A 21721-nucleotide genomic window follows, 5' to 3' on the forward strand; every position below is an offset into this window, starting at 1 on the left:
TTCCCCACCCCCCATCGGTCTTTTCTATTACAGCTGTAAATACCATCAAATCATCCTTGATCCCTCTTTTCTGTCACACTCATGTTTGAGCTGTGAGCTAATTCCTCTGGTCTCCATTCAAAATATACCCAGGACCAAATTCCTCCTTTTTTCACCATCTCCTCCTTTTTTCAAGGAACCAGCTAGATTAGTTCAATGACCTCCTGACTGGTCTCTTCTTGCCCCTGTCTCCAGCCCCTTAGACTCTCTTTTCCACCCAGCAGCCAGTGTGATCCTGTTAAATGTAAGTCACATTATGTCCCTCCTTTGCTCAAGCCCCCTCCCCTCAATAGCTTCTCAAGTTACTCATATTAAAAGCCAAAGTCCTAACAATGGCCTACAAAGTTCTTCACTGTCTGCCCGACTCTGACCACATATGTTATGGCTCTCCCTCTGCTCACTGCACTCGGGTCATACTGACCATCTGTTGTCTTCAAAGGATCCAGGAAAGTGCCGACTTCATAGCTCTAGACTTTGCTGATATCCCTGCCTAGGCTGCTCTGTCTCCAGATGACTAGATCACTAGTCTTCTTCAAGTCTTCCTCAAGTCTTCCTCAAATATTACCTTTTGTTGAGGCCTTCCTTAACTACCTATTTAAAATTAGAATCCCACCCTGGTACCTTTCATCCTCTGGCCTTCTTTCTAGCCTTATTTTTCTCCATAACACCTGCTACCATCTCATAGCAAACAATTTTGTTTATTTGTTGTTAATCATCTCCCCTACTAGAAAGTACGGATTTTTATCTGTTTTGTTCACTACTGTGTCCCCAGTGCCTAGAACAGGCTCAGAGTAGGTGATCAATAAATATTTGTTGAGTGAATGAGTAAATGAATGAATGAGAGAATATCTTCCTATTCCCAGTCTAGAAAATTTTCCACTACACTATACAAATACATCATTCCCATGATGAAACAAAAAAATCCTTGCACATTATGCTTTTTATTACATTTCACAAATTACTAGATTACATAAATTACTAGATTTACTAGATTATCCTTTCTTCATGGCAAATTGTAGTGTTTTAACCTTCAGTATAACTCTCTTTTCCACTCACCAAATCCTAATTTATATTAGAATGTTAACCCTATATGAATGGAAGATGTAAAAATAATGATGAAGAACTATATTCAGAATGTCCCTTTGTGTTTATACATAGAATCAGAACTGAGTCAGAATATATATCAGCTGCCAATAATGCAGGATTGCTTTCAGTCTGCCAGGCAGTAGTGCGTCTACTGATCCAAGCCACATTTTTACGCATGATGTTTTTTGTTAATGCAGCATGGTCCAGACATGTGTCATAAGCATTTAAAGGACAGACCTTGATCAATTAGGAAACCCAACCTCAGTGTGACCTTCATTTTTGGCTAATTATACGTTGATTGCTACTAATCAGCACCCTATTTGAAGTGAACAAATTGGTCTGATAGAGAGTAAAGAACATTTGCTGTATTGTTTTTTAACAGCTCATTTGTGTCTGGAATGAAACTGATAGAGAGTAAAGAACATTTGCTGTATTGTTTTTTAACAGCTCATTTGTCTCTGGAATGAAATTTGATGTGATTCTCATTATCAAAACATTTTTTACCACTTAAATTACTTTCTTTTATATGTTGCATACACTGCTTCTATGTGTGTAGTATACATTGTATGTGTGTGTATGTATAAATACAGAAATCATCATAGCCTTAACTCAGTAGCTCCTACCATCATTGAAAGCCTGTGAAGACATTAGTATATTCAGTATTCACTTTTATAAATTCATTTAAATGTATCCAACAAGGGGCTAGTGCAGTTGTCTTTCAGAGTCATGTAAGTAAATTGCCAAAGTCTAAATGTCTGTGAGGTAGCTCCTAATACGTTAATGGTTTTTTCAGCTTAGCCCCGATCGGAGTAAACTTTTGATGTTCGCATTGGCAATGACCTCAGTCTTCTTCCAAAAAATGTGAGCATGTTTGTTGGTTGCTGTGAATGTCCCTAAACAGTTCTTCAGTTTTCATAGAAAGATACCTGTGAGACTTTCAATATTTCCTCTAGAGGTGTGTGAATGTGTGTATGTGCTTGTGTGTGTGTGTGCATATGTGTGTAGGAGAGACTGAGAAAGAGAAAATGCACCTGGAGGTGTGAATGTGGAGATGAGTTGTTTACCTTGTCAAAACTTCTAAAAGAAATTGGACTGCTGCTGCTACAAAACAATATTAACTGTGAGATTTTTGAGGTACCCATTTAGTTATCTACCTACTACCTTAGCTGTGGGGTTGATACCAATTGTCCTCATGTAGCAGAGACATGACCCAAAAAAGGGGAAAGAGATGTCACCTCAGCAGCCGTGTTTTTACCTAACTACCAGTGGGGGTTGAGCTAGAATCTGGTCAGTGAGAATGGTTACCAAAGTACCGTAGGGAGATGGAGCAAATCAGAGCTGAGAAGCCTTTCCTAAGGAGGAACTGAAGGTGGAGGAAGGGAATGTTCAAGGATTGACTACAACTCTCATGGCTTCCCATGATCTTTGGTTTTTTATTACAAACAAAAGCAAAACCAACAGAGTGCATCTTCCCTGATTCTGCTTTCTCTCTGTGGAGTTACTAATTGGATTGCAGTCACTCCACGGTGGCTCTGTGGACTAGCACGGCCATCCGGTTTGGCATTAATAGGCCCCCAAAGTTAATTAATGTAAGATAATTGCATCAGTGACCTCTCTGCCCATGTTTGACTGGTGCTGCTGAAAGACAATAATAATGATTGATTGCCACAAATAGCCCTAATTTTGTTAGTTTCTTATGGTAATAAAACCTCCAATTATGTTCTGAGAATTCATTGGCACTGATAGTTATTAGCGGCATAAGTTATCCATGTTTGGAGCGTTTTAAATTACCATTGTATTCACATAAAGGAAAGAAAGCAAGATTCTAACCCTGAAAATGTATAAACTACACAGGTGAAATTAATCTTGCATTAAGCTCTTATCTACTAATTCAGAAAATCATGAAAAACTATTTCATTAAAAGTTCATCACTGTCCTATGGAAGATGTCACACAAATCTACAAATTATAAAATTGCATAGAACTGCACACACATACACACAAATGAATGCATGTAAAACTGGTGGAAACTGAATAAGGTTAGTGGATTGTAACAATATCAGTTTCCTGATTGTAATATTGTACTATAGTTATGCAAGTTATTACTATAGGCCAAAACTGGGTGAAAGGTATGTGGAATCTATTATTTTTCACAGCTGCATGTAGATCTACAGTTATGTCAGATGAGAAGGTAAAAGTAAGTTTGTCATTGTACAGCATCTTATTGTTTTAACAACATCAACGTCGAAGGGCAAGGAGTAGAGGTTGAATACTAGTACATGAAATTTTATTTTTTACAGTAAGTTTAGAGAATTGATTTAAGTTTCTTAGATGGAAAATGGTGCTTTGCTTTTTTATAGTGGTGGGTAATTTAGAAGTTTAACCTTGTAGATAATTCCTTGGTTTGCTCAACTCAATTCAGTTCCCACCATTGTGTTTCTTTATTTCACAGATCTGTGTCTCCAAGTGCCCAGAAAAATTTTTAACCTACATGGAAATACAATTTATGTACAGAAAAGACAGAAACGACTGGACATACTACAGCCAGTTCTGCAAGTCTGCTCTTCTTAAGCCTGCGAAGGTATGTGTGTTTAAGCTTAAAACTAGAAAGAATTTACCTTGTTTCAATCGCAAGTGTAACATGAGCATTTGTAACGGATCAAGCTCCAAAATCTTCTTGGAAGTGATTACTAACGGTACCATTTCATTAAAACACAAATGCACATGTACATACAAACCCACACACACACAATTTATACCATATCATTTTGTAGACTTGGGGTGTTATACAAGACTGTTAGGTCTGGTAAGTTAGCATCAACTATTCCCTGACACCAGCAAATTCTCTACTTGGATTTTTTGCTGTCTAGAGCTCAGAGCTAAATGTCATTTGCAGTCACCATTTCATTAATGTGGTGATAAAGCTCCGTGGCTACTTAGTAATAAGAATTTTACTTCCAAACCTGGTTTGATAATTACTCATTTAAAAAGTCCCCAAACACTACCTAGATTTAAGATTTATAAGGGATTTCTAAAGCCTTATTGTGTTAATTAGTAGTAATGGCTTCTAAATTAGAGAAGATGCCATTTTTCCAGGAAAAAATTAAAGGATTAGAGACTAAGGATATAACTAAGACGAAGATACACACCTTCAAAGACATGCCTTGGTTTCAGCAGGTCTGACTTTATTATTGTTGATTCAATTGAACTACAGTTAGGATATTTAAGAGTGTTTGTCAAACAAGTATGTGTGTGTGATAATCTTACAATTATTCTTATTAGGGGTGTAATTTGGGATAAGGAGATTATTAGGGAATTGAATTTTTAAAGGACAAAATTTTTATATCAAGAGTAAAACTTGTCATCACATCATCTTTAAAATGTTAACATACTCTTCCTTCAATTTTAGACTCTCACACAAGTTTTACTGGATGATGATTGTCCAACAGCGATTTTTCCAAGCAAACCTTGTAAGTGGCTATTATTTTACCTTAGAAACACAGAATCTACCAAGAAGTTATTTAATTCAATTCCCTTATTTCACAGTTGATGAAACTGAGGCCGGGAATGGTCCTATGGCTGGCCCAGGGTCCCAGAGTTAATTAGGAAGAATAAAGCCCATTCTGGCTCCAGCTGGGGATGTTGCACTGGAGCTTGGTGAGGTTTTAGGTTTGGCTGCTTAAACACACACAAAAAAGTTTGAAAATTGATTTTTAAAAGCCCATTCAGGTTGATTCTTCGGTGCTCTGTGAACACACATAAGCACAGACACACTCTAACACATCCACCCCTGAATTCAGCCAAAAAGTTTGTTGAGAAATTGACACTGGGGAGTGAGGGTGGGGCATATACTTGTATTTATAATTTGAAAGTTGAAATATTTCTATGTCTCCTGAATGCATCAACATTTTATTTCTTTAAAATTTATAAACTTTATTTTTTTGTGTGGTACGTGGGCCTCTTGCTGTTGTGGCCTCTCCCATTGCGGAGCACAGGCCTCGGATGCTCAGGCTCAGTGGCCATGGCTCACGGACCCAGCCGCTCCGTGGCATGTGGGATCCTCCCGGACCGGGGCACGAACCCGTGTCCCCTGCATCGGCAGGCGGACTCTCAACCACTGCGCCACCAGGGAAGCCCCTATAAACTTTATTTAACTGTTTAGAAGAAAATGAAATAATCACTCATTTTCCTTTCTTAAGGCTATAATTCTAACAACAGAGAAAAAACTTTACATAAAGATGTCCATCACAGTGTTGTTCCAAAAAAAGAAAAGACAAAGAAAATCAAAAGGAAATACTCTAATATCCAAGAGCAAGGAAATGCTTAAATAAATTATGATGTATTCATTAAATGAAATATTTATAATTTTTACCTATAAGTATTGTGTATATGTTACAGTGTTACATAAGATGAAAAATACTATACGAATTATGACAAGCCTGTATAAATTAAAATAAACAACAACCAAAAAAAACTACTCAAAGAAAAAGATTGGAAACAAATATGCCAAAATATTAAGTGATTGTTTTGGAGGTGGCAAAACTATGGCCATTTTCTCTCTTTCTTCTTTTTTCTATATCTCTGTTTTTTCCACAATGAGTACATATTTCTTTTAAAACGGAAGAAAGACAGCAGTCATCAGTTTGAGTAGAAAGTCAGGTACCATTGAAGTAGCTACCATCAAGCATAATGTCTTACATGCTCCCATCAGTCTTCTCTGGATCATTAAAACCCTGCAGCAAAGATGTAGGCCTGGCAAGCAACTGCATTTAACCAGGAAGTCCTGGGCAACAAGTGTCTGTAGTAAAGAAGAATGTTACAAATTTTTATGCAAAACGGTAAAAATGAATCATTAGTCACTGAAGATGTAATAGGTATAAAAGTATAACATATAGTCCTGCCCTTATAAGTGTAGTTTGGTTAAATCACACAATATGAAATGTACATTGGGAATACAAAAATGAGTAAGGCACAGTCCTTCACAGCCTAGTGAAGGAAACATTAAGATAAATATTGAAATCATTTGTATCTCCCCAATAGAGGATTAAGTATAGTATTTGAAACAATAGTATGCAGCTAATAAAATTCACTCATTAAAGATTTTATAAATGGAAATAAGTAATATTATAAGAAAGAAACAAGGGACAACCTCTCATGTACTGTATAATTATAACTCTCAAAAAAAAAATTTCTTATAGAAGAAAGACTGGAGGAAATGCACCAAAAGGTTAATATAGTTCACTGTGGGTGGTAAAACTATGTACAGTTTTGTATCTTCTTTCATAAAATTTTCTCTACTTTCTAAATATATAATGAGCATATTTAGTAATTAAAGCTAACAGACTAGATGAGTTATTGCCCAGATATAATATGTAGGACAAGTTTCGGGGGTTCTGTACGTGAGAACAGTCATGTTGAAGGAGGAGAAAGAGAAAGAGTACACAGAAAGGAAGAAGGGAAGGCAGGAGAGAACCTGGGCCTGTAAACCAAGGGAAGAGAGTTTTGAAAGGCAGGGGTTGTCTCCCATGTCAAAGACTCATTCAAGAGAAAGTTAATTCATTCAACAGCAGATACTTACTGAGTTCCACTATGTACCAAGCACTGTGCTAGGTAATGGGTTCAAGCAGGATGAAGACTAAAAGATTTGGAGGTTTTGGCAACTAGGAGGTCACTGGGATCACTGGGAGGCTAATTTGCACGGAGAGGTGGAGACAGAAATACAGTTGGATTGAGAGGGAATGGAAGCATCTGGTAGAGGCTACTATGTCAGATTTGCCAGGGAAGAGCAGGAGAGAGAGAGGGCATTCACCCCGATTACAAAAGCTACGGAACATGAAGGTGGGTAGATCAGACCATTTTAAAAAAGGAAAGTCAGGAAAAGCTTTACAAGGACATATTTCTTCTTTCTCTATATCAGCTGCTTTCATATTTTCAGGTTTACACTCCATGCGAACCCATGCAAGTCTGTGATACTTCTTGTAAGAAAAAATATAAAAATTATCCACTTCTGATTGCTCCTCCCTCTTCATTTAAAATTGGGGTTTTAAAACATTTTTAGTAATAAAGATTTGTAAAGAGTCAAGGATTCTGTATAATTAAAAATAAGCACATAGAAGATTGAATGGTAAATTAACTCTTCTCAGAAATGCTAGTTTTCAAAGTGTGGGCCATTTTTGATAGCTTTAGAATTCCCATTTCCAGCCCCTCTTAAAAAAAATTTGTAAATGAGCTGGAAGACAGACAAATTATTCAGACTTTATAAATAAAAATTCAATTGTCTTAGTAACCTAAAATTTGCGCTGATTCTTATTTCCCAAGGAAATGTTCACTAAACTCTGGTTTTCAAGGTTTCACTCAAGGATTATCTAAGAATTTTGTAAAATAACAAAATAAATTCATCCAATCATTCAAGTAGATATAGCCTTTTTATTAAAATGTGTTTACCACGAGAGAGAGGTTATCAGTATTACTCTTATAAAACCTGTGCTGTGTGTCCTTCTTATGGCTACTTGATGAATATACCATGTATAAAATAATCAGCAAGTTTAAATGTAGCTTCAGATTATGATTGTATTTGCTTTCCATGTCAGTCTTAGAATCATCAGAAAATCTGATTATCAAGTAATGGGCAATTATCTGTATTCAGCAATTTATACATTGTCTAGTAAGAATTTGATTATACATAACAGAAGGCTTAAGAAAGGGAGGACATCATGAAGGAAGAAAGTGATTATCATAATTTTAATTTATTTTTACAGATCTCCAGAGATGTTTCCCTGACTTTTCTACTAAAAATGGCACTTTAACAGTAGGAAATAAGACAGTGTTTGAAGATGGAAGTGGAAAGACAAGAAATGCTGTAGAACTCAGGGCAGCTGCAAAGTATGTTGTTTACACTCCCATTTTCAATTTTGATGCATCCCATTATTGTCCCCAAACTAAAACTTCCATTAAGGTTAAGGGTTATGGAGGAAGAATTATGTATTATTCTGAAATATCCATGTCACTGTGGATTAGAGAACTCGGTATGTGTTCATTAAGAAAGCCAAGTAAAGGAGAAAGCAGAATGAATTTGAAAGAACAATTATGTTTTTCAAAATGGTTAAGTCTTTCATTATCAACAGGTATAGAAATGAGACATCAGGAAACAGATCGCAAGACCTTAGTATAATTTACTTTTGAATAAGCATAATTTTAAAAACCCATGCTTTTTTAAAGCACCATTTTTAAAAAATGACTGAAGTAATAAAACTGCTAGATATTTTAAAGGGAAGGGGGCCTTAAGAAAGGTGAAACAACAATGATGCTGCTCTATCAGTACTGTGTCGAATTTCTATGGACTAACTACAGTGAAGTAAATTTTCTGTTTCCCTTGGCTGTATGCATCATGGTGCTCCACGTTATTGGGAAATACAATTCCCTGGGTGCACACAGACTTGTATGTGCACAAATATAAACACACAGAGTACCATTTCATAGCTTAGTTGTTGAATTTAAAGTAAAAAATAAAGGCATTGTAAAAATTTTATTGTTCTCTCTCAAAAGATTTTAGCAGTCCGAGTAGAATAGTGCAGTTCCTGTGTGTTTAGAATATGATAGCAGCATGGATGAATTTCACAAATATAAAGCTATGTGAAAGAAATCATAAAGTAATAGTACAATTCCATTGATGAAAAAGTTTAAAGTAAGCACAACTAAGTTAAATTACCCTATGATGCATATATAAATGGTACAACTAAAAAGCAAGCTAGGAAAGTATTATCACAAAAGTCAGGATTATGGTTAACTTTAGGAGAAGAGGGGGGAGGTGTTGTAATTGGGGCACATGGGGGAAAAGAATGACTATGCTGTAGTTTCTAAGTATGTTCACTCTGATAATTCATCAAACTGGATGCTAACGATTGGTGCACTTTTCTGTATGTGCCTCTTTGTGCCTTCCTGCTACAGAGCTGTCAGAAGATTAAGAAGGGGAATTAAATATCATATTCATTCTTGGCTCTATGGATTTTATATTGGCTCTATGGATTTTAAAAGTTAAAAGCTGATCTTACCATCTAAATTCTTGTCTTATAGTGAGGCTTCTGCAACACCGAGGGTGTGTTGCACATGTTGGAGAGGAGTCTGTTTATCGCTCTTGGAAGCCACGTTCCCTCTGTGTGCAGCTGTAGCTGGCTACCTTTGCAGGTTTAACGAAGTGACACCTCATGTATTGTTGTGGCTAGGAAAAGAGTCACTAGTGATAAATGGTTTCTAAAAATGTGCTTAGAACTGCAGCTTCCAAATCCCTTTTATCATAACAAGAACATTTCTGTTTAGTGGTAGTCAAAAAATAATTGATTTTTTTTCCTTCTTTGAATTCAGTGGTATCAATAAAGTCCTTGATGCAAGGGCAATTGGAGTGAAAGTGTTTGAAGACTATGCAACAACGTGGTATTGGATTCTCATGTAAGTGAAAGCTTAGGTGTTTCTTCTCCAGCCCCATTCTGATTTTATCTTTGTAGAATTTCTTTCTTCAAATTCCCCATTCATAGTCATGAATAAAAGGTTGACTTGGATTTCAGTTCCTGCCACTTTCCTTTTCAGACAGAGTGAAGATGAGGCAAAGATATTTGGAAATCTGCCCAGTGGTAGCAGAAAGTTATAAGAATGTAAATTTAATTTTATTAAATCACTAGTAAAAGTCCTCTTATAAACATATATTTCAAGTCACGCAGGGCCATATCTGTGGTATGTTTGCTTTTCATCACACGTTACAGTGGATGCAGTGTTATTTCTCTGGTACTCATTTGTCCTCCCCTTGACCTCCAAAGAATCATTCTTATTTTTTAACACAGCCCTTCCACATAATGTTTGTTATCATCATCATCAAAGTCACTGTACTTAAGAGACACTGAAAAAGACATTTGAAGGGAGGAGGAGATTTTAAATTTTCAGACATAAGATTTGCATTTCTGAAACATAAAGGAAAATGTAGTCACTCTTCTGGAGCAGGTACATGTTTTGATATGCCTAAGGCTGTCATTACTATCTGGCTCTTGTGCCACCTTCTTGTACCCTAAGTACCCTAAAAGCATCTATGATTCCCTGGTGATCAAAGAATAAAGTGAAAACTTCTTCAGATACTTACAAAGCCCCTTACAATCTGGCCCAACTTAGTTTCCCAGATTTATCTCCATGCATGTTTCTGGATTAACCCTGTATTCTAAACACATCAAATAGCATGCCTATCCCTGGACTGTCAAACCCCCATGTTTTTGCACATTCTATTCTCTTTCCTAGCATATCCTTCCTTGTGTCCTGGGCAACCCCATCTCATTATTTAAAATCAGCTTTTGTGTCATCTATGATGTCTTTCTTGACTTCCCCAGCTATAGTAAATTACTTGCCCCTCTGTGTTCCTCATGGTCATTGTGTGTGTGTGTGTGTGTGTGTGTGTGTGTGTACATACCTATATATAAACACACATACCTGTCTTCCATATAGCACCACTGTCTTGTGTTTTATTTACCTGACTCTTTCCCTCTGATAAACTATGAACTCTTTACTATGGTAACTATGTCTAACTCATCTTTATTTTCCTAACTCCTGGTATGGTTCTCGGACCATAGAGATGCATAGAAAATGTGGAACAGTTATAAAAATACTAGGGGAACAAGATAGATATATTTAACTATAAGGTGCTTAATAAAGTCAAAATTGCACTGTGTGTAAAATACTAGTGAGTAGTTTTTGGAGCTATAAAGCTAGATAGTTTTATCAGATTTTACTCATTTTGATGCTTTGTCTTAAACAATTACAGTAATTATTTTCAGTGTGTATTTCAGGATATATCTCCATAGCAGAGATTGTAGTCTATACTTGACAGGAAACTGGTGCCCCTATTGTCAGACCCAAATATCACTAGATAATTTCTATGTTTTTCCTTTGTTTTGGCTTTCCCACTCTTACCTGAAAAAAGTGTAAATTATGATAGATTCTCCTGCCCTCCTCACTCCCAACACACGCACTGAAATGCTCTCTACCCAGGGACTAAACACCTAGAACTGCTAGAACATATACACCTCCCTTTATTTTCAACTCTTCTGTTCTCATCGATTTTATACATATAAAGCCAAAGACTGACATGCTGGGATTTAGTTTATTCAGTTAGAATTTTTATGCGGGAATTAAAAACACAGAACAATAAAGAGCTATATTTATTTTCTTCCCCCCGACCTTTTTTAATAACCCCCTTGGACTATGCCACGGAATAATTCTTCAACTATGTTGAATATTTCAGCATGAAAGTATCTGTGATTTTTAAAAGGGAATGGCTTCTGAAGTTAAAAGCATAGGCTCTGCAAGACTGCAAGCTGAGGAGGTGCTCTGATACATGCTGTCATCTATCCAGTGACAGTATTATTAATATTTTATTTTTAAAGATAATATTTGAAGACAATAAACTCAATCAATGTGCCAAGCTCTGTCTGTTTGGAAGCTTGCAGATATCACCAGTGGTGTCAGTTCTTAACAGAAGCCAAATTTCCAATCTTAGTGAGTTCTCTTTGATGAAATTACCTGGAAGAATCCAATATGACTTTAACCTGGATATATGGGGGTGGGGGGGAAGAAGTACCTCTAGTAGCTCAATCAAACCCCAGGAAGAAATTGAAACAGAAGGAAAATATTCATGCTGTTGATTGGTTGATGAAGTTGCATGGCCCAGGAGACACAGAAGCCTTATCACGGCTCCAAATAATGGCCCACAGATCACTGGGGAGCCGAAATAAATGTCTAGTGAGGTTAGACATCATAAACGATTAGAGATAATTAGACCAGAATGATAATGACTGCAAAATCATGGATTTAGGAACTGTGTGGGGCAGTTATTTTGCTTGTCTTTCTGACCTAAGTTTGTTCCCTTACTGCTAGAGTGTTATATTACATAAGGTTTTCATTAGTCACCAGGTAGATAGAACAAGAAGAGCACAATTTCCTCCTGGATATGCTTTATCCATGCTTTTTATACTTGGTGGGTAAGTGTGAAGGAAAAAAATAGGACTGTGGCAGATAGGAACTGTGTTTTTTCCTGGAACAACTATTGATACTGAACTTCAGTTTACCTAGGCACAAAATTGATTCATGTGTAAAGTCCCTGATGGTCCTACTCTTTCACATGAAAATCTTAACAGCAAAAATTATTTATACTTTTTAACATTATAAGTGTTTCTATAGCCAGGTAAAATAATCAAGAATCTTTTTGAATAGAAAAAAGTGTTGTCTTGCTGTGCTCATTCTGCTGTGTTTAGCACACTGGCCCACTGTGTTTGTTGTGCATTTTTTTCCTCCAGTGGCCTGACTATCGCCATGCTCCTCAGTTGGATGTTTGTGATACTCCTGAGGTTCACGGCTGGCTTCCTCTTCTGGCTCTTCACCTTTGGTGTGATTGGGATTATAGCTTATGGTAGGTATCACCCTCTTAAAATCACCAAATATCAAAATAATCTTTTTCTTTTCAGTCCCCATTGTCAATCACCAGAAAGTATTTTCCTTGCAGTGAGTTTAATTATTCCCCTCCAAAAGTTGTTAAATTGAGAAAAATTATTTAATTTTGCATATATTGTCTCTATTATTTCTTCTTTATCTTGAAAAAAAAAAGTGCTATCAGAAAGTTCTACTGTTTTTCTCTACCAGCCTTTGGTCTCATGCCTCATGGGTATAAAGAAGGAGGTAAAAAAAAATCCCTTTTAAGTTAATGAAAAATATTTCAGACAATTTCTTTGAGTCCTTTAACTTTTCTGTCTGATCAAAGGCCAGGTCTGCATTGTAACAGAAGTGCGATTGATCTGTTTTCCTCTTTCAACTTAGAACTTTTAATCCAGGTACTGTCACATATTTTAATAATTGGCCAGTACTCCATAATGAGCCATCACCCTCTAGAGGCAAGTATTCTGAATTACACATTGGATGGAGACTTACTTTATTTCAAGGTTGAGCTCTAATTATTAACTCAATCCTGCCAAATGCAGTACAGGTAAAATGCAAATACTAAAAAAGGAATTAAAGTCTCTCCTAACGAACAGTATGGCACTTATGGCAGCTTCTTCTCAGTCTTCTAATAAATGTATGGGCCAATATATGAATGTTAGAGAGGTTTCTATTCAAAAGAATGATTTCTGCTACAACACCATTTATATTGACAATGAGATTTTATGGTCACAGATACCAAAAATAACAATTTCCTATTTTTGTCACTCAAAGAAGAAGAGCTTTAAACATGTCAGCATTAGAAACCAGCAGAATCCGCAAAATCTGTAGCTAGCTTGGGTTCCAATCCCAGCTCCATAATGTAACTGGGAGACTTTGGAAAATTTTAATGATTATAAGCCTCAGTTTCCTTATCCATAACATCAGCACAATAATGGTATCTCCATCTAACAAGACTGTGAGTGTAAAATGAGACAATGAATATAAAGATCTTAGAATGGTCCCTGGAATACAGCAAACACTCAGCATGTCTTGGGGTATTGTTATTATCCTGCTCGTTATCCTAATTAAGTTTCTAGACAATTGTTCACGTCTTTCCAGGTATTATTCCTTATCTGCTCCTCCTGTGCAGCTGCCCGTGAAGAGGTGGGTCAGTCTGGTAGAGGAATGCAAGAATTGCTGTCCTCTAATCTGAAACTCTCAGGAAAGCTTTTTGTCTAAAAGTCATTTTCCTCCTTGGAGCTCAAAATATCCCCTTTCCTTTGCCATCTTAGAGGTTGAGCATGTGAACAATTCTCATTGACCAGAACAAATTAAGAGATATATAGGGGAGGCCATATAACACCATGGTTACAAATATGTATTTGGAGTTTGAAAAAGGCACAGTTCTAGAATCATCACATATTAATTGTGTGATTCTCTGCAAGTACATAGTGTCTCTAATTCATAGTTTCCTCAACTGTATAATAGGAATCTGTGAGTGTTAATAAATAATGTATATAAAGTACTTAGAGAGCTGCCTAGCACATAGTAATTGTTCAGTAAATGGTATCTATTATTTTGTTATTAGGCAGGAATATTATTGAGGAAAGAGGACTTGAAGCCCAGGGAACATACTTTTAAAAACAAACAAACAAACAAACACTAGGACAGGAGTGAGAAAGCAATAGAAAAATAAATTGGAAAACACTGCTGAGATCTTCACATCCACCAGTATGGAAGAATTAATAATCTGAAGGGTCCTCTTGCTATGAAATAATGGCATAAAATAGTATTGTATTGTTTGATGTAATGTATTTTTTTGATGAGCTTACCAGAAGTAAGGAAATCTCCCCAAAAGGAAAACCATTTTAAACCCACAAGCTAAAATGTGGGGAACCGAGCAGGAAGCACATATGAAATTATGGGCGGACCATACCAGGGCTACAGTCAGGACACTTAGAGCTAGCAGGAGAGTAGAGGGTCAGACCTGAAACTCCTGGAGTAGGTCTGGGATCCTGGAAAACGTATAAAGTGACCCCAGTTTGGTAGTACCCTTTGTTTGCCAACAGAAACAAATATAAATCCCCTCTAGATGAAAGCACCTTCAATTCAGATCACCAGGTTTCCACAGATTAAATTTAACAAAGTATGAGTTACAATCAAAGATTACCAAACATGCAAGGAAATGGTCTTTTGCAAGAAACAAAAGAGGGCTTCCCTGGTGGTGCAGTGGTTAAGAATCCACGACACAGCTTCGAGCCTTGGTCTGGGAAGATCCCACATGCTGCGGAGCAACTGAGCCCATGCTCCACAACTAGTAAGCCTGTGCTCTAGAGCCCACAAGCCACAACTACTGAAGCCTGTGCACCTAGAGCCCATGCTCTGCAACAAGAGAAGCCACTGCAATGAGAAGCCCGTGCACCACAACGAAGAGTAGTCCCCGCTCACCACAACTGGAGAAAGCCTGCGCACAGCAATGAAGACCCAACGCAGCCAAAAAATATATATAAGATAAATAAATTTATATAAAATAAAGAAACAAAAGAAACTATAAACATCAGATTGCAGCCTCCAAGAATTCAGATATGGATTGATACAGAACATGAGATAATCATGTATAAAATGTTTAAGAATTAAAAATACAATTTAAAAAAAAAGAAATCATCAAAAATATCCAGGCATACATGAAGATGAACTAAATAGAACTTTTCAAAACAAAGCAATATAGTGTTAGATTAGAAATTAAATTGATAAGTTAAATAGTAAAATAGAGAATTAATGAACTGAAAGATGAACCTCTGAAATAATTACTCAGAATACAGCAGAATGTGACAAGAGGACAAAATATGATTGTGTGGTTAAGAGAGAGAGAATAGATTGAGAAGGGCCTAAAATATATCAACATATTTGAAAGGTATTGGCTGAGAATTTTCTAGAACTGATGAAAGGTATAAATTCAAAGATACAGGAAGCTCTAATTATACCAAGGAGAGTAAGGGGAGTGACACCCATATCTAGTTGTACTTTCTTTTATTTGTTCAGTCAACAAATATTAGTTGAGCAGCTGCTGTGTAACAGGCACTATTCTAGGCTCTTGAGAAAGAACAGCAAACAAAAGACAAACGTTCTTACTCTCCTGATACTTATAGCCTAAGCATATTATCTATTAGAAGGTGATTCTTGCCATGAAGAAAAGAAAATGTAGAATAGATAAAGGGGGATTGAGAGTATCATGGTAGGGCAAGGAGAGCAAATTGCAGTATTAGTAGGGTAGGCCTTTTGGAGAAGAGGTCTGAGAAAACACTTGAAGGAGGCAATGGAGTTAGCCATTGGAGATAAAGGAAAAGTTCTAGACAGTGAGTACAGCTAGTGCAAAGTCCTGAAGGTGGGAGCGTGTTTAAGAATGGCTAGAATGCTTGTGTAGATGAGTGTACTGAGTAAAGGGGAGAATAGGAGATGAGGTCATAGAATTTGTGGAGGGCCAGAGACTTATATTGTAAGATCTTGCTTTTTACTTTGAGTGAAATGGGGAGGCAAGGTAGGGTTTTGAGTAGAGAAGGGATATGAAATGATGACAGCTTTAGTCCCTGTGTTGAGAAGAGACCATAGTGAGGCAAGAGAAGAAGCAATGAGATCAGTGAATAGGTTACTGCAGTAATTCATGTGCCAAATGAGGGAAGCCCAGACCAAGGTGGTAGCAATAAGGATGGGCATATAGGTTTTTAATGTAGAACCAACCGAATTTCCTGATGGATTGAATGCAGTTCATAAGAGAGTGTCAGGAGTCAAGAATGACTTCTAAGGTTTTAATCCAAGCAACTGGAGAGATGGAGTTGACATCAACTGAGATAGGGAAGGTTTGAGTGGAGCAAGGTTCTAAACCTTTTGGTTTAGAAAGGGGATTGATCAGAAGTGTAATTTTGAACATGTTGAGTTTGAGATGTTTATTAGGCATTAAAGTGGAGATGGCAAGTAGGCAGTTGAATATACAGTCTGGAGTTAGAAAGAGAGAGCCTAAAGAAATATAGTTAGGAGTCAGGAGCACTAGAGCCATAAGACTTGCTGAGATTACCCAAAAAAATAGGTATACATAGAGATGTGGACCAAAGACTGAGTTCAGAGGTCCTCCAACATTAAGAGGTCAGGGAGAAGAGAAGGGACCAGCAAAGACACCTGAGGAAAAACAGGTTTTTTTGAAAACTAAAAGCAGGTGATGTTATAGAAGCCAAGTTAAAAGGCAGCAACAACAACAACAAACAACAACAAAAGTGGAGGGAGTGATAAACCATGTCAAATGGGGCTGATAGGTCAAGAAAGATGAGAATTGAGACTAGGCCTTGGATTTAGAAATGTGATGAGATCACTGGTAATCTGATGAGGGCAGTTTTGGTAGAATAATGAGAAAGAAAAGTCTGGTTAGAGTGGATTGAAAGAGGATGGGAGGAGAGGAACTGCAGATAGACAACATAGATGGCTATTTTGGAGAGTTTTATTGCAGTGGGGAGTAATTGGGCAGTGGATTGGGGGAAGAGTGTCAAAAGTAGAATATCTTTTGTTTTATTCTTTAAGATGTGAGAAAGAACAACATGCTTGTATACTGTTTGGAATGACCCATTAGAGAGCAAGAAATTAATGATGTAAAAGAAAGAAATTGTTGTGAAACTTCAGAAGACCAAAGACAAAAGACTTTTAAAACAACTGGAGAGAAAAGACAGATCATATACAAAGGAACAATTAGGCTGAAGCAGACTTTTTTTTTAATTATAAAATTTTAAATTTCTTTTTATTTTTGGCTGCATTGAGTCTTCGTTGCTGCGTGTGGGCTTTCTCTAGTTGGCGTCGAACGTGGGCTACTCTTTATTGCGGTGCGCAGGCTTCTCATTGCGGTGGCTTCTCTTGTTTCGGAGCATGGGCTCTAGGTGCGCAGGCTTCAGTAATTGTGGCATGTGGGCTCAGTAGTTGTGGCTCGCGGGCTCTAGAGCGCAGGCTCAGTAGTTGTGGTGCACGGGCTTAGTTGTTCCGTGGCACGTGGGATCTTCCCAGACCAGGGATCAAACCCGTGTCCCCTTCATTGGCAGGTGGATTCTTAACCACTGTGCCACCAGGGAAGTCCCTGAAGCAGACTTTTTGACAGCAACAAAAGAAGTAGAATAATACCTTCAAAGAGCTAAGAAAAAATAACAGTCAACCTGCATCTGTACACCCAGCAAAACTATCTTTCAAGAATAAGAGTAACATAAAGATATTTTAAGATAAGTAAAAACCAGAGTTTACAAATAGACATATACTAAAGGAATGCCTACTTCAAGAAGGAAAATGATTCCACAAAAATGTATGAGATGCAAGAAAGAATGATGAGCAAAGAAAATGAATTGGTAAACGTGTAGGTAGAGCTTAACAACATTTGTATAAAATAATGATAATATCCAATTTTTTGAGGTCTAACTGTACATAAGTAAAATACAGAGGAATAATCAGACTGGGGTGATTACTGAGTAATCTAAGTTTCTTGTATTTCCTTGTGTTGACTTTAGACTTGGTTAGTAAGTATACATAGTCAATTTTCAAGGGTAATTTATTCTAAAAACAGAGAAGACATCTCTGAACCAGTAGAGGGGAAAAATAGAATATAAATAAACAAACAAAAACTGATCAATTTTTAAAGGACAAGAATTGGAAGAAAAGAAGTACAAAGTGGAACAGGAAAAGCAAAAAGTAAGAAGGTTGAAAAATAAGTATAGCAATACATTAAATATAAATTTATTAAGCTCATCGTTTAGAATACAGAGATTGTCAGGTCAGATTAAGATATAAATATAAAAACTGGAGCTGTGCTATTTACATAAGTTACACAAAACCTAAGGAAATTGGAAGTTTCAAAGTGAAGGGATAGATAAAAATATACTAGCAATCATTAACCAAAAGAAAGCTGCAGTAGCCATAATAATATCAGACAAAATAGATTTTGGAATGAAAAGCATTGCTAGGGATATAAAGGATACAGTTTACTAAAAAGATATACTAATTCTAAACATGTATGCATCTAATAATAGCCTCAAAAGTCATAGAACTATAAGAATTAATAATAAATCAATAAATAATAAAACTTTATGGGATATAAATACCCCTTAAGGAGATATTTCAACATATCTTTCTGCTAAAATAAGAGAATAATAAGCACAGGATTCAGAATAATTGTTCTTCGGCAGGGAGAGGCAGTAGGTATGATAGGATGAAAATCTCAGGTAGAAGAAAAAATTTTATTTTGTGTAATTAGAGCAAAATTAGGATGATAAAATCTTAAGATAGGTGATACATTCATATGTGTTTATTTTACTGTATGCTTTAAAACCAACATCTGCATTACATATAATTTTGTATGTATCAAATATTCCATAAAGCATTTTTAAAGGAATTTTTAAAAATTCACAGGGAAAGCAATGCCTAAAAGGAAGGGATTTATCTTATATTTCTTTGAGAAACAACTGTCATTTCTAATTTAGTTTTTTGTCTTTCCATGGGCCATACCCTCTCACCTTGTATCTAGGAAAAAAAACGGTTAGTTTACAGTTAGAGGTTTTAAAAGCTATTTTCCTCATTATTGCTAGAACATATCCAACGGACCTAATCCAGACCCATGGGTCATTAAAATAAATAGGCCTCTTAACTCTGTTTTCTACTCCCACTTTATCTAGACCATGTGAAAAGTCATATACAGTTTGAAACACAGAGTCTTGGGGAAAATACAGTAAGTCCATGTTTGCCTTGCCTGGACACAATCTTTGATAAGAATATGCTTTTAGACAGTTCCATCAAGACATTCCTTCACCATTGAAAAGATTTCACAAGGCTTTTTTCAACTTAACTGATTTTTTAAATTTGCTTTTTAAATAGATTATATGTTAAAAGATAAAAAGTTTATACAGTGAAAATTTTCCTTCTCATTCTACTCCTTAGTCACCAAGTTTCCCTCCCTGGAAGCAAAAAATATTGTATTTCTATGTATCCTCCCAGAGATACTTTACGTGTGTATAAGAAAATATATATAGTTCTTACTCCTTATATGAATTATAGCATATTTTTATATCATTTTGTACTTTTCTTTTTTCCACTTAACAAAACATCTGGTGATCATTCACTAACACTAGACTTTCTCATCTTTATATGGAAATGCAGTATTCTACTGTACAAATATACCATAATTTTTTTAACCAATCGCTATTGATGGACATTAAGGTTGTTTCTATTTAAAAGGTCATTTAAAGCCAGATGTTGCCACAGTCATCCAGACAAATACTGAAAACATTTATACTGAATACAGTAGCACATTTAGACTATTAGATACACATAAAATATTTAATTTGAAATATGAATCTTGCCTTTGTAAAAATGACCATGCTGATCAATTTCATGTAGATATGTGTTATAAGTGTATAGCTTATATTTCAGAAAATAGCATTTTATATTAGTCTACTTTTCTCTCCTTTTCAAGGAATATGGCACTGTTACCGGGAATACAGCAATCTTCAGGGACAGCCAAATTCTCACTTAACTGTATTTCACATCGGGATTCAGACTGATATAAGCATGTACTTTCAACTGAAACAAACATGGTTCGCATTTAGTGAGTGGATTTTAAAAACTTGTTTGTTAAAATTGTAATAACAAGAAAGCATCTTTTTGTGTAAAGGAAAATTTGGGTTGGTATAACTTGTTAAAATATACTTATTGCTAATGTCATTAAAATAAGTGTGTCTATAATAATATTAGCTACAATAAATGGAAAAGTCATTGAGGGGAATTTATTATATAATCTAGGAAAATGTTACTTTACAATGATCTCAAGCTATTTGCCTTCAACTTAAAATGGGTTGGATATAGACGTTTATAGCCATTAATCTGATATCCAAGAAAGGTATTTTAAAAGGAAAAAAATGCTTGATTTTTCAAACTTGTTTTTAAAAATAGAAAAAGGAAAAAGAAAAATAAGCAACAAATTTTTCATAGCAGGACTTTTAAACAACTTGTTATAGAATTGGAATAATAAATAACTGAAAAGAAGTTTACATTTTTGAAATGTTTATTTAGATTGAGTTAGTTAAGGGTAATATTAACAAATATTTTAAAAGCTAGATGATTTCAGAGATGGCTTCAATCCTCTATTTCTAGAATGGTTTTATTATACTATTCCTTGCACTTTACAGAGATTCATGTTATTTATTCAAGATTTTAAAGATGATCTGTAATTACATGGTACTTTAAAAATATTTCATCTTCATATGTTGTTGAAGTTAGAGAGCCAGGGAAGACAAGTTTGAGGATGCCTGGTAAGGAGCCCAGAGGTAGCCTAAGAGGGGGGCAGTATCTTGGAGAGTATCATGATTCCAGCATGGATCCCATCACCATAAATCTGAAAACTTAATTTTGCCACTTCACCCAAAAGTCATCAGGGACAGGCTCACAACATGTCACCAGAGTGCCTTTTTATTCGTTAAAACTATTAGGGTACTCTCTCTGTGACCAGAATACAGACATATATACCACCTAGGATACTGCTTTCCTGGGGTCAAGGCATATGGGGAATCAGATCACTAGTGAGAAAGTTTTTTAGCAGAGACCCTTGGATAGTCTTGAGAGATGTTTTCTTAAGGCTCATGCCAAGCTTGATGAGCTAGCCCTGCTGCACAGAAGCCCCCACCAGATTCTTTTGTCTGCCAAATTCAGTTTTTCTGTGTTCCTTGGATAGTACTAGATCAAAACGCCAAATTCTTGCTCTTTGGGTTCCCATTTCTAGCCCTCACACAGCTAATTCCCTTCACATAGCACATTATTTTTTCAAATATGTTTCAGAAGAACTTCATTGATAGCCATTTTTTTTAACTATAAAAATCAGGTGTCTTAGAACTTAAATCCTCATTACTTTTTCTGAATTTGAGTGATTCCATATCTCCTCAGCAGTCCATTTACTGTCATCTGTCATATCTAAAGATGACAAATCTCATCCATTTTGTATTGAAACCTCTAGTTTTACTCTCAGATGGATCTTAGTTACAGGTTCTATGGTCATCCTGCTGCTGTCTCTTAAGGACCTTCAACACAAAAATCATTGAGATGATCAGAATCTGCCATTGGAGAAGTTGAGAGGTACT

The 21721-nt window shown here is 36.1% G+C and overlaps 1 protein-coding gene across 1 annotated transcript in view; it reads left to right on the forward strand.

Annotated features, from left to right (window-relative positions):
• The window catches only part of SLC44A5 (solute carrier family 44 member 5), a 371649-nt gene that overhangs the window by 318516 nt on the left and 31412 nt on the right, over positions 1-21721 (forward strand). Inside the window, exons 6-11 of the mRNA XM_029226993.1 lie at positions 3577-3705; positions 4534-4594; positions 7883-8006; positions 9486-9569; positions 12455-12567; positions 20065-20196. Coding sequence (XP_029082826.1) covers positions 3577-3705; positions 4534-4594; positions 7883-8006; positions 9486-9569; positions 12455-12567; positions 20065-20196 — 643 coding nt within the window. The remainder of the gene's footprint in view (positions 1-3576; positions 3706-4533; positions 4595-7882; positions 8007-9485; positions 9570-12454; positions 12568-20064; positions 20197-21721) is intronic.

The sequence above is a fragment of the Monodon monoceros genome, unplaced genomic scaffold (genome assembly GCF_005190385.1).
Source record: "Monodon monoceros isolate NGI ecotype Baffin Bay Population unplaced genomic scaffold, NGI_Narwhal_1 Super_Scaffold_18, whole genome shotgun sequence".
In the NCBI taxonomy this organism is placed as follows: domain Eukaryota; kingdom Metazoa; phylum Chordata; class Mammalia; order Artiodactyla; family Monodontidae; genus Monodon; species Monodon monoceros.